Here is a 12,331-nt window from a genome sequence, read left to right as displayed (position 1 = left end):
CCCCCCCCCCCCCTCCTATTCAGTAGCAAAGCCACATAGCTGACGTTTGGAGCTTTGGGTGTAGTTCAACTGCCCGTGTGAATATTAATCGCGTCGTGAGGAGAGATGGATCACTGCTTGTAATTATTGGAAAGCGATTTCGTCGGTGGCAGTTTTGAGAACCAACTCGTTTTTGTGGGTAGGCACGTCGTTGCTTGCCTTCGGTTCCCTTCCTACTTCACTCGTGAAGTTGAGGAATGTGCATCATATGGATTCCTCGTCCCCCGCCCCTTGTTGGGCCGTGAGCTTCGTTTCCCACATTCCAGACCGACGAACAAGTGTTTAACATTCATCAGACTTTCCAGCCGATGGTCAGAGCCATGATTACAGGACCTCTAGTATCTTATATACGGAAATCTCCCCGGTCATTTAGATACCCTGATCGTTTACTAGTGTCCGATCTTCCACAACCCTCGTTTAGTCAGTCACTCGTTCAATATCAAGCTAGTCATTGCTTCCATTGCCCTTGTCCGTTTCCTCACTCGCAAGTTTTCGTACTTTACAGGGGTTATTTTTGGGCAACTCACATTCACTATCACGATGGTTTGCCTCAAGCAAGTCGCAGCACTAGCCGCCGCATCCTACGCAGCGGGAACGTACGCCAGCGCCATTCCTGACCTCATCGGCGGCGGCGGTGCCCCTCAGCCCTCGATCCCCGCCAACCGCGAACGAAGCAACGGTATCAGCAAGCGACAGACGGTCGGTGGCTTCATCGACACGAACGCCGGCCCCATCACCAGCGACTGCGGCGTGGCGGCAACGTTCAGTTTAAACACGCTCGGCCAGCTCGTCGTCGGCGATTCTGTCATCTCCATGAACCCGGGGACGCCCTTTATCCCTCTCCGGCCCATTAGCCCGCCGGGGAGCATCACCGTCACCTTTGCCCTCAAAAATGGCGCGTTGACCTGGTCGAGCGCGGATTTCTTTGGCGGCCAAGCTGGGTTCTGCCAAGATACCGCGGGCCAGGTGTATGCTACGTTTGCTGACCCGGCCGTGTCGTACCCGGCGAACTGTGCTCCCGTTCAACTCGGCCCCGTCGTTGGTACGTTTCCACTTTTCTGCTAATTCATTTGTTTGGTACTCCGTACGAGAGAAAGCTGCAAGACGCATATTCACTAACACCAAAAAAAAAAAAAGCATCAACATGCGGAAACACCGGCGGCCTCTCCACCACTTCGGCGCCCCCGTCCGGCTCCGTCACCACCGTCGGCAGCACCATCGTCAGCACCGGCCCTGGCGGCAGTCTGACCACCACGGTCAGCAGCTTCGCCACGACTCTCGCCCCGCCGTTCACGGCGCCGACGACGTCGGCCGTGGCCAATGGCACGCTCACGCTCCCTCCCGGCCTGTACACCGTAGCCGGCTTCGCTACCCCGGCGGGTGCCGTCTGCTCCATTGTATCTGAGTCGTGGATCGTTGGGCAGACGACGTTGCTTTCCCCGCTTGCTACTCGTGCGGTCTAGTATGGGTTCCTTGTGTAGGGCAGTTTTTTCTTTCGATAATCCATTGGACTTTTTTTTCCTTTTAGCAGGCTGAGAGCCCTCAAGGGATACAACCTTGGGGGAACGGATACTTGGTGTGTGGTATTTAGTAGGGAAATTTCGAGGTCACATTGAACACACTAATGAAAAGGTTATTCAAGTCCAAAGAAAACCAGTACTTGACTAGCCATCTTGAGAATGATGCGGCAACACGGCCTTGAATTGATTGTCCCCCGGAGAATTCAACCTTATCACCTCGAATCTTTGTCTAATTGGCCTCGCCGAGATGATGCGGCACGTCATTATGCAGGGCTGGTCGCTCTTCTTATCTCGCTTGTTTGAGGTCACGTTTGCGGTCCGCGGTCGCTCGCTTTTCTTTCCTCTGCAGCGTTGCATTTTTCTCGAGAGATAAGGTATTAGTTTGATCAGCCGTGAACCGTCAGTTCCCTTCGACGGCGGACGGACTTTAGAAATCAACGTTGGGCGGGGGATCAGATAATACGTACAACTACCAAAGAAAGAGAGAAAAAGCAAGAAAAGGGTCAGCAAGCTGGTGCGGATTAGCCGTGATTCGCGCCCGCAAGGATGTTGCTGGTGGTGGATGCTTGTGAAGCTCAATCTGGGGGAGGAGAGGGGGGGAGGTTCAATTTGGGGGGCGAGACTTTCTGGGTGAATGTCACTTTATAGGGCAGATGCGAATAGTACCACGATGAATGCTGGATAAGCCGGTGTCCATGTTGAATGTTGTTTGAAACCGAGTTCCCTTCTCCCGATATTGCTCTGGAAAACTCGAGTCGTCGTGTTAATCAAAAGTAGAAACTCTCATGCCGCTGTGATCCCCGTCGCTAACGTCATTCCTTTTACTTGACGGCAAAAACAATCCGAGAGGGAAAGCGTAAGCTGATCGTATGGATACTGAATCAGCGACGTGCGTGTGATTCCCGAGGAAGTTGCGGACCACGCGAACTCAGGTTGTCATCACAAGCAAGACGGAATACGGGCCACGGCATCAGGAAAGAGTGAGCAACTAACTGAGTGTGCTAGCTAAGTTGATCTGCCCGCAATCAAACCTTCTTTTCGGAGTGCTGCAACTTGAGCTGCAACTTGCCTCACTCGCATCATTGCCCATGTCAATCAAGCCGACGACTCCCGTCGTCAGGTTTTCTTCTTCCTTCGGCCGGACCAGCCGCTCGCTGGCTCGCTGGCTCTCTCTGATGCCAGCCTGCCGGGCGAATTCGCTATCAGTTCCAAGACATTCATCCAATGCAAGTCCAAATCCAGTCCAATCCCATCCCACTCATCCCACCACACCTCAAAATGGCGTTGGTCCATGCCGCCGCCATCCACCCCCAGAAAAGAAGAGGCCCCAACACCCAACCACCACAAACCCGGTCGTGCCAGTTCAACACCACCAACTGGCAACACACCTTCAGCTTTTCGGGGACTTCAGGGTGACGCCAGATACACAGCATCTTGCAGAATCGACAATCAGCAACCTCAACTTCTGAACCAATGTCACCACCCGTTTTACCAAGGTCCGCCCGCCGCGCCTGCCCCAAGAAACTCTGATATCGAAAAAAGGCACATGGCAGAGGCGAGTGAGAGAGAGAGAGAGAGAGAGAGAGACGAGAGATATGCGACCTCTACTCACCTCTCTATCTGTAGAACTAGAACACGAAAGATATGTACGCAATCCATGGCCTGTGCATCGTCAATAGCTGCCTCTTGATTGCTTGCCGGCAAAGAGCTGCGACGAATGACGACTCTTCGAAACCGATGGCATCAAAGACCATCGCATCTAGACAGACGCCAAAAAAACAATAGACGATGGTTCGGAGAAAGAATCTGGGCCCAGGCCGTCGAATGGAGACCGGGGGGACCAGGGGACGGGCTGCTCTACGCTACCAGCCTACCACTACCAGGGGGGGATGGGGGGAAGAGAGGCTAGGGAACAAGTCACATCCATGATGCATTGGGTCACGTCGCGTTGGATCGGATCCTGACACTCGACTCACTGACAAGGACCCCTCCACCAGGCTGGGACCCCACCACCCCCTTTGGTCTGGGCAAGGTCACAGTCTCTCTCTGTTCAGTCGTTGCTCCCCCACCACCCACTCTCCGGCTGGGCCAAGAACCCCGTCCGTTGGTCCCAGACGCTGGCAGCACGCTCGTCGCCTTGTTTGGGCTTGACAAGCACACAAGCCATGGCGGCGGTCCCGCCAGACATGATTGGCGTTCCCACGGCTCCGCCTTATCGAGCCTGTAAGAAGCTCCGGAGACACGGTGACACGGGTGACACGCGCACTCGGCGGGGGGGGGGGGGGGGGGGGGGGGGACCCTTATCAGAAATCTGCAAGACGGCGGGTGCGGATTTGCGGCTTGCCCTGCTTCTTGCAGTAGCTGTTGCTGCTTGCTGCAATCCTTCCCACCGCCCAGCCCTTCTCATCACCATCCCAGCTTCTGCTGGTCCCAGCAACCCAGCAGCACGCCGCACGCGCGACACTGGCGCTGGCGCGAGAAGCATGTAGACCAGGGGGGGTGCCTGTCAGTGTGTATCTGAGAGAGACGGACAGACAGACAGACACAGAGAGAGAGAGAGGGAGGGAGAGAGAGAGACAGAGAGAGAGAAAGAGAAAGAGAGAGAGAAGGTGTGCGTCTCCATGTATCTCTTGCAAATGCACCCAACCACTGTTGTCAACGCGGAAAGAGATAGACAGGAGAGAGGAGCCAAGAGAAGGCAGAAACAACCAACCAGTGTTGCCATTCGACCCGATGATACGGATGTTAGGGTTGATATGGCGGTAACATGCGGTATACCTCACCTTTAGCTCACCCACATGCATCAAGCCACCAACAAAAAAACCGGCGCAGCAAGAAAGGAGATACATGACACTTCCAGGTTAGGAGGGTTTCCAGAGTGACGGTCATGGCCCTCCTGGTCAAGAGCAAAAAAAGAGACAGAAGGAAGAAAAAAAAGAGCAGTAATACCAGCAAGCGGCCCCGGTTCGAGCTGAAGGGAAAGAGACCCAAAGGAGCCAAAGTACCCAAAGTAGCTTGGCTGTGCCGTACGTCTAACGTCTAGCGGCGGAGGTACTTCGTTTCGAAGCTTGGTTTGAAGGAGGTTCCCATTCGCACGCGCACACGACGACAATCTTTCTCTTTTTTCGTTCTCCCATGCCCATCCCGATTCCCCATCCATCCCATGCTCATTGCTCCATGCTCGTTGCTCGTTGCTCATTGCTCGCAGCTCTCGCACATCCATCCCCGGACCTGTCCAGTCCTGTCCTGTCCTGTCCAGCCCAGGCCTATCCGTACCGATCCTACTTAACCAAAGTCCACCCACTCTTCAAAATTTTCCTTTTTTCTGCAGATTTTTAAGGTCCCAAGCCTTTTTCTTTTTCATTTCCCACTTATTAGTCTTCCCATCTTGCTGGACGAAGGAACGGGGGTCAAGTAACAAAAGTTAACAAATACCACAAGGCCCTTCTTACTCTCTATTTAATCCTTTCCGAGCTTCGTTTCTTCCCCTTTTCCCTGGCTTCTTCCTCATCAAGCCCCCCCCCCCCCCTTCACCAGCCACTTTGGGACGGGATCCCCGACGACGGGTGCGCGGGCGATTCATCTTACAGATACCTGTCTGTGTGCAATTCCAACGGCCGACACACAAACCAACAGACACAGTCCAAGACCCAGGCACCACAGACCTTTGACCAGACCAACCTTACCGGCGATAACTACCGTACTACTAATACCCAAGGGCATAACGCAACGGCCACCAACACCTTCTGTTCCCTGGACATTCCAGCCACCCCCAACGCCAAAGACACGAACGAGCGACGTATTGAGGACCTTCTTTGGACGACCTGGCCACCCCGGAAGGATATATAGACGATAGACGAACCCATCGATCCATGTTGCAGCCCCTCCTACCGTGACAGGGTCCTCTCACTTCTTTACTCTTCGACCTCACGAGACCACCATCCATCTTGAGCTTCGAGGCCCTTGTCGTATGCTGCGTCTTCCCGCCTGGCGCTTACCATCGTCTGTCGCCAGCTGCCTCCACTAAGAATTCGACCAGCCCCAACTCTCCGATTTTCAACCACCCCCGAGCCAGCGTCTTTTATTCCCTGTCACCGGGTGGTTCTCCCTAGTCTTGACGGCAAATCCGCCTGAAAAGACAATTGCCCGCCTAATATTAAGCGACTTTTCTCTCCTTCCAGGACCGGACAGCTATCATCCAAACTGGGTCGTGAAGTCGACTAGACCTGCGGGCCAATAAGATGGATTCACCACACCACATGGGCATTCGCGAGCTCAATGTGAGCAACTGGCACTCTCACAATGCCCTTACCGATACCTTCAATCATGCGGTCCCCGCCATCAAGTCAAGTGCAGGTAAGAGCTAGCACCATTTTTTCCTACTCATTTGCTTTCTCGTTACGTCTTCCCTGCGTTTCTGCCCTGCAGCTCTTTTTAAATCATTTCGTCTTGGCCACCTGTTCTTCAACGTTACCTTTCCTCTCATCTTGGCATTCCTATTCAACCTCACCTCGTGTGTCTCTCTTTCACAACTCACTCATACGCCCACCGCACTCTTCAACACATCGTCATCAAGTTCATCCAATCTCATCTTCCAACGCTCCGGCAGGAAGGACCGTTTGGGGATCTGGCTTTTCAATCAGAACGTGCAGCAAAAGCGCCGAAAGTTTCGGCCACGTTCACGGTTATCGGCCTTCTCGGTGCTCTAGACCAATCCAGAAGAGGACGTGGAACACGGAATTCTCATCTCAACTATTGACAAGCTTTTCATCCTGTCTGTCACAACCTCGCAACTCACTACACCTGACCACATCTCACTTTTTCTCTTTTGCGGCTTCCATCAATGCCCTCAACTTGGACCCGACATCACGGCAAAGTATACTAACTAGTGTGCCCAGCTTTCTTCACATTCCTCCGCGCCAACTTGGTCCTGAACCCATCCGCCATGTCATCCAACACGAACACGCCCGTCCTTCAGCCTACGGTGGCACCCAACCCCCATCGCCCGGCAGCACCATCTCCACTGGCAACATCTCAAACCCTCGACCCCTTCGACGACATCCCTCCCTTGTCGCTCGAAGTCCTCTCCACCCGCGAGGACAAGGCTGAAGCCCTCCACCTAGTAGCAGACTCCATCGCCCAACAGCGCCAACAAGCCGCCTACTCCCTAGTCTTCCACCCCGTCCCGCTCGCAGGCCTCACAATGACCCTCGGCGTCGCCTACCAGTACTCCTACGCCCGCCGCGGCGACATCGGCCTAGCCTTCACCCTCTTCAGCGGCATCATCATGACCTACCTCCTCGCCATCCGCTGGGCAACCTCCGGCTACCTGCCCCTCGCAGAGCAAATGTCATGGTCCTTCATCCGGCCCCACCCAGACGCCTCCGCCGACGAAGAAGACCTCGTCCTCGGCACCCGCTTCGGCAACGAGCTCGTCGGCGCCCTGGTTCTGCACCTCGAGCCCGCGAGCCCGGCCGTCGCATCGACTTTCAGCAGCCGGCGCCGCAATAAAGCCTCGAGCTTCCGCGGCGGTAAAGGCATCATCCGCGCCTGGACGACCAAGCTCCGGTACCGCGGCAAGGGCGTCGGCACCGACATGCTCGACGAGGCTGTTCGCATTACGCGCGAGCGGTGCGGTAAGGACGCCGAAGTCGGCTTCGCGCTCGAGCACGCCAACAGCCGCATGGTCATGCCCGAGTTCTTCAACGGCGTGTTTAGGAAGCGCGAGCGCTGGGCCGCCAAGACGCTTGATGGCGTGTTGGCTGAGCGGGAGCTCACCAAGAAGAAGAGGTGAAGACCGTCGTCGTCTTCTCACCTTCACCATCTACAAAAAACAACAGACATTTGTTCTATTTGGTATTGCTACCTATTTATTCGCAAGCTTTTGTGTGTGTTCCTACTGTCCTTTTTCCTGGACAACTTGGAGGGACGGTGGACGGAAATTGGTTATGAATATACCCTAGAGCTGTGGGAAACAAATGGGCGGGCGCCACTCACACTGTCACCGTTCTGTCATCCCGCGGGCATCTTTTTTATCTTTGGTTGTCTTTTTCAAAGTTTCTTTTTCAAACGATACCCCTCGTTATATCAAACGGCTTTCTGTTTTCTACTGGCGCCTCGGGTGGGCGATTATACAATGTTTTTTGTATAGAAAGGAAAGAATGGAGGAGGATCAAGAGTCCCTCGTGATACCCCCTTCCATCAAGGGTGTGGAAACCTGGACAACGGCACGGAGATACTACTAGAAGTGCAGCTTGGAGAGAGGAACGGGGGTGAGATTCTTGAGAATCTCAATCTCCCCACTCTCATCTGTCTGCCTAATATAAACCTTTCGTTTGGCAACATACACTTGACAGCCTCAGGGGATACCTAATGTACGCAATGTGATTCAAGAACATAGAATGGAATAACCGGTGTGTATATCCAATCACAACGTCTAGTGTCGTCCATCTACTCAGGAACCGTTCCACCTACGGTCTGATAGCAACATGCATGTGAAGCACATCCCCAACCTGAGGGGGAGAACCTCTACGTTTCTGCACGGCTTGTAGTGATAACGACTGACGTCTCCATACGCCTATCAGCCACGTCTGGCCACCGTAAGTCCTAGCTGATATACCACAAATCACTTTTTTGCTGTCCCGCTTGCTAATTACTGATTCGTTCGATCATGTACTCCCAGAATCGGCCAACATGTACGGGTTGCGTTGCTTCCTGCATCCCAAGGCTCGAATATTCCGGAATCGATTCCCAAATTCTTTTCCAGTCTGCCTTTGGTGATCACAGGATATCTCTCTCTGCCTTATCATCCCAGGCGGTCGATATTTCTCAAACGGCCCCACACGAGATCTTCTCATCAAAGATGCTCTCTTGCAAGACCATGGCCCCAACGATGGGATCCAGGTAAAGAAAGTGACACGCAAACAGTCCCCATACCGTGGCCCCCTTTGCACATACTCGTACTCGCTTCAACCGGAACGCCAGACATGCCTATACCCATAAGACAAGTAAAAGAGGGACCACAAAGGAGGGTAGGTCCAACGGATGCTGTGTGGTGACAGCACGCTTTCTGACTGATGGTGGAAACCCTTCGGCATCGTTGACTCAAACGACTTGCCTCTGACAAATCGAACCGACGCAAGAGGGGAGATCGAGGAAATGCTTTCAGTCGTGGCCACCTGCGGCCTTGCCCTTGCGGGACTTTGGGTCGACAAAGGTGTCCGGGTCGAAGCCGTAAATGGGCTTGCCCTTGCGAGTAAGGCAATGCAAGACCTAGCGGGAAGTACAACGTCAGAATTTCATTTGCAGAGCACCAAACTCCCAGCACTCGACTCTGCCAATAAAAGCTGAGGGGCAGGCACGCCCCTTAGTCCAGGTAAGCAGACTTACATCCTTAATAGTGATAGTCTTCGCCTTACGATGCTCCGCATACGTCACGCAGTCTCTCAGGACCTGTCGTCATTCATTAGCCTTCTGTAAACGTGAGAGTAATGTGTGTGTGTGTGTGTGTGTGTGTGAGAGAGAGAGAGAGAGAGAGAGAGAGAGAGAGAGAGAGAGAGAGAGAGTGAGAGAGAATATACTTACAGACTCGAGCCAGGTCTTCAGAGCCTCGCGGACATCATCGTAAATCATGGCGGAAATTCGCTTGACTCCACCGCGACGGGCCAGATGACTAAGTGAGAACGAGCGGTTAGCTTCAGATTTGTTTCTAAAAAGAACGAATAAGGTAGATTGAGTGTAGTAGTAGAAGAGGGATAGAGCAGGCGAGGTAGGTAAAGCAGCTAGTGTGCGCGGGTGAGCATGAGATGAGCCTCAGTGAAGCAAGAGCTCAACTCAAGTCCCCTTCACCACCCTCATCTCAGAAAACCCGAGACCATCCGCCTCGCGCAGGTGTACCAAGAAACCCCAACGAAGAAGAAAATCTCTCGCAATCAACCAAAAAATGAAGCATACCGAATAGCAGGCTTAGCTAAACAAGTGATCAAAGTCAGCTCCTCATATCCAAAGTGTATAAGCCATCAAACCGAATTCAAGTTCAACTCACTAATACCCCGAATACAATCCTTCATTATTTTCCTATCCTCCTCATCAGCAGCCAAATCTCACCGGCCGTACGTGAACGGCACCACAGAGAAGAAACCTTACCGGTGTCTCTTCGCACCAGTACCCGCGTTCTGCAGCACCGTCTTGCCCTTTCCGCCCTGGTGCACTTTGGAGGCGGTACCGCGCTTGGCGCCGCCGGAGCTGGAGGCACCCGGGCCACCGCGGTATGCGGCCATGGGAGGCATTTTTGTGATGATGGCGATGTGTTGATGCGACGAAACAGGTGGGGTGTAAGATATTCGCTGGAGGTCTCTGTCGATTTGTGATCGTGAATTCGCAAACTGGAGTTGAGGTGATGATCGTGGAGACTGTTGTGATTGGTGATACCTTGGGACGGGAGTGGCAGCGATCATGTGGGGGAACAACCACCTTAGGGGCGCGTTTAGGCACAGATACTCAGATGCAAGCACTGGAGGCAGTGGAGGTACGGAGTACCATTGCTAGGTATCTAGAGGCAAGGGCGACGGACCTGCCTTATCAGTCTTGTCTCGAGTCTTATCAGCCTGGCCCGTGCTGAACTGGCCCGTGCAAAACACCGTAGAAACATGAAGAAGGCACTGTGGAAACTCATCCATCGCAATGCAGGAGCAGGGAACTTGCCGGCGAATGTTTGTCATATGTCTTGTTTCAAGAGAGAACTCTGAAGTCGGGGTCGGGGTCTATTTGATGCCCCAGCTTTTGGGCAAGCTGAGAGCTGAAGCAATACCAGGCAGAGGAGCTATGCTGCCTTCGGGTTAGGCGTGGAGCATGAGGCATCACGATTTCCAGTGACCAGAAGTTTGCACGACATATTCAGAATATTGAAAGTGTGTATTTGTATTAGAACAGCTTTATAGAACAAGTATGCGTACCCAATTCAACGAGTGACCATAGCCCCCATCTGAACGCCTAAACCAGACCGGCAACAACTACCCAAGAATTTCATCGCCGTCGTTTCATTTGTCCATACGTCTATTCGGAGATGAAGGTGGCCTCACTGAAGCAGAGACCCTCTTCGGAGATTTCTTGGTCTCCAATCTTGAGCTTCAAAGTAAGCTTTTTCTCTGTCGGGCAGTACTGCAATCATCGTCAGTTTGGTTTCTCGGGATACGCGGGACACGTAAATCTCGGGAACGGAACTTACCTGGTAGATGTATGGCTTGGTGCCGGCCGTGCCAGCTACTATCTTCTTGACGAAGCCGGGGACCTCAGCCAGTACGTCAACTCTGTCCAACCTCTCGCCGAGCGGGCCTTCGATGATGCCCTCCACAGCCTTTCCATCTTTGTCCTTGCCGGACCAAGTGAACTTGATCTCCTCGGGCTCGGGCCACTCGTTGACGGAGTCGTTCTTCGCCTTGGTGTGCTTGGCCGTCTGGGTGACGCCGCCGTAAATCATTTCGCCGTCCTTGGCGATACCGCCGACACTGACGGTCGTCGAGCCGTACGAGGGAGGGGTGGTGTACTCCATCATGACGGCCGAGTAGTTGGGGCCCTGGAAGTCGACAAAGTTCCACTTGGCCGCCGCGTGGTGGGGCTTCATGCCCTGCAGCGCGTACACGTAAAAGGCCCGGCCCTTGAAGTCGACGGCGCCGTCCTTGGTGGTGATGGTGCCCTCGGTGATGCAGCGCGGCCAGAAGGCGTGGCGCATGGTGCCCCACGGCTTCGACATGTCGGTGCCGAACAGCGTCTTGCCCGTCTTGCCGGCGTGGAAGCCGGGCGACATGCGGGTGACCTTAAGATTGACAATGGCGTTCTCCGAGTTCATGCTCTTGATCGTGTAGTAGGTGCCGTCCTCGGACAGCTCGACAGCGCAGTCATCGGCGTAGAAGGACATTCGGTCCTCGCTCACCTCGTAGTGGCTGAGCTGTGTGGTCTCCCAGAGCGTCGGCTTCGACTTATTAGGGTAAAAGATCTTGGCGTTGAACTGGCATGTTGTGCGGATGCCACTATGAAGAACATGAGGTCAGTATGCACAGACAGATGCAAAGGGCAGAGAAGCTATCCCGTACCCAACGTTGCTGTAAATGATCTGGGCCAGCCCAAGGTGTCCGTTGTCGCCCATCAGGTAGAAGCTCTGCGTCTCAACAGAGGTCGAGTCGGCCGCAATCCATTTCAAGTCCTCCTTGGTGGTCTCTGTGTGAGTGGTCGTCTTGGCCTCCTCGGCGACAGATTTGATGGCTGTTGGGCCATAGATGGGCTCTTGGGTACCCGCCACATCGGCGAGCCTGGCAGAATTAAATGTTAGCCTTGGCTGACGCAACATGGAGGAACGGCAAACGCCTATTACTTTTGTTGCGCCCACTTGAACATGTTGACGGCAGGGCGCGTGAGCGTAGTGACGACGGATGGGAAACGGGAGGGGTATAAAGGTGGTCGTCGATGTCGGTAAAATGCAGCAGGTCTATACACGGGTAACAAGAGTAACAAGCTTCTTGGTTGTGTTCTTAAGAGGAAAACCGAGTTGAGAAGAAGTTGAGTTGACCGCCCCAAACAAGAACCAGCGGAGGGGCCGAGGGGTCATCCCACGACCCAATGACGGTGAAACTGTGGCTAATGCGACCAGGGTGGATCCAGCGCTCCCCCGAGCATCCCGGTCGCTTGGACCTTTGGCGCGTGGCTGGTGCATCCAAGGCTCCTAAATTTTCCACCTCCGAAAAGGTGCAGCATCTGATTGATTGATTGAAGCTTGG

The 12,331-nt window shown here is 53.9% G+C and overlaps 4 protein-coding genes across 4 annotated transcripts; 2 read left to right on the top strand and 2 right to left on the bottom strand.

The window, feature by feature from the left end:
* Nucleotides 1–579: 579 nt before the first annotated feature.
* BDP55DRAFT_723615 (uncharacterized protein) lies at nt 580–1,502 on the top strand (the record flags this gene model as incomplete). Its single annotated transcript, XM_060578773.1, has 2 exons — nt 580–1,081; nt 1,177–1,502. 2 exons carry the CDS (start codon nt 580–582, stop codon nt 1,500–1,502), a joined length of 828 nt encoding a protein of 275 aa, XP_060435760.1.
* A 4,151-nt stretch (nt 1,503–5,653) lies between these two features.
* BDP55DRAFT_213754 (acetyltransferase) lies at nt 5,654–7,445 on the top strand. Its single transcript, XM_060566016.1, has 2 exons — nt 5,654–5,915; nt 6,458–7,445. The coding sequence occupies exons 1-2, from the start codon at nt 5,801–5,803 to the stop codon at nt 7,351–7,353; spliced, it is 1,011 nt and encodes a 336-aa protein (XP_060435759.1). The 5' UTR covers nt 5,654–5,800; the 3' UTR covers nt 7,354–7,445.
* A 1,278-nt stretch (nt 7,446–8,723) lies between these two features.
* BDP55DRAFT_689987 (uncharacterized protein) lies at nt 8,724–9,847 on the bottom strand (the record flags this gene model as incomplete). Its single annotated transcript, XM_060576806.1, has 5 exons — nt 8,724–8,831; nt 8,949–9,011; nt 9,144–9,253; nt 9,604–9,660; nt 9,727–9,847. The coding sequence occupies 5 exons, from the start codon at nt 9,845–9,847 to the stop codon at nt 8,724–8,726; spliced, it is 459 nt and encodes a 152-aa protein (XP_060435758.1).
* A 606-nt stretch (nt 9,848–10,453) lies between these two features.
* Nucleotides 10,454–12,119, bottom strand: BDP55DRAFT_645600 (oxidative stress survival, Svf1-like protein). Its single transcript, XM_060573647.1, has 4 exons — nt 11,929–12,119; nt 11,651–11,866; nt 10,786–11,587; nt 10,454–10,718 (listed from the first exon to the last, which is right to left on the bottom strand). The coding sequence occupies exons 1-4, from the start codon at nt 11,949–11,951 to the stop codon at nt 10,614–10,616; spliced, it is 1,146 nt and encodes a 381-aa protein (XP_060435757.1). The 5' UTR covers nt 11,952–12,119; the 3' UTR covers nt 10,454–10,613.
* Nucleotides 12,120–12,331: the final 212 nt, after the last annotated feature.

Source organism: Colletotrichum godetiae (genome assembly GCF_030913485.1).
Source record: "Colletotrichum godetiae strain CBS 193.32 chromosome Unknown BDP55scaffold_3, whole genome shotgun sequence".
In the NCBI taxonomy this organism is placed as follows: Eukaryota; Fungi; Ascomycota; class Sordariomycetes; order Glomerellales; family Glomerellaceae; genus Colletotrichum; species Colletotrichum godetiae.
Note: the sequence above shows the minus strand (reverse complement) of the source record. Positions and strands in the feature narration are given on the sequence as shown.

Bases quoted from the DNA above. Each gene is read 5' to 3' on its own strand.
- BDP55DRAFT_213754 (XM_060566016.1), top strand. From the start codon at position 5,801: ATGGATTCACCACACCACATGGGCATTCGCGAGCTCAATGTGAGCAAC. The intron at 5,916-6,457 runs GTAAGAGCTAGC...TAGTGTGCCCAG, and splicing joins CGCCATCAAGTCAAGTGCAG to CTTTCTTCACATTCCTCCGC.
- BDP55DRAFT_645600 (XM_060573647.1), bottom strand. From the start codon at position 11,951: ATGTTCAAGTGGGCGCAACAAAA. The intron at 11,588-11,650 runs GTACGGGATAGC...TGTTCTTCATAG, and splicing joins ATCATTTACAGCAACGTTGG to TGGCATCCGCACAACATGCC. The intron at 10,719-10,785 runs GTAAGTTCCGTT...CGATGATTGCAG, and splicing joins CCAAGCCATACATCTACCAG to TACTGCCCGACAGAGAAAAA.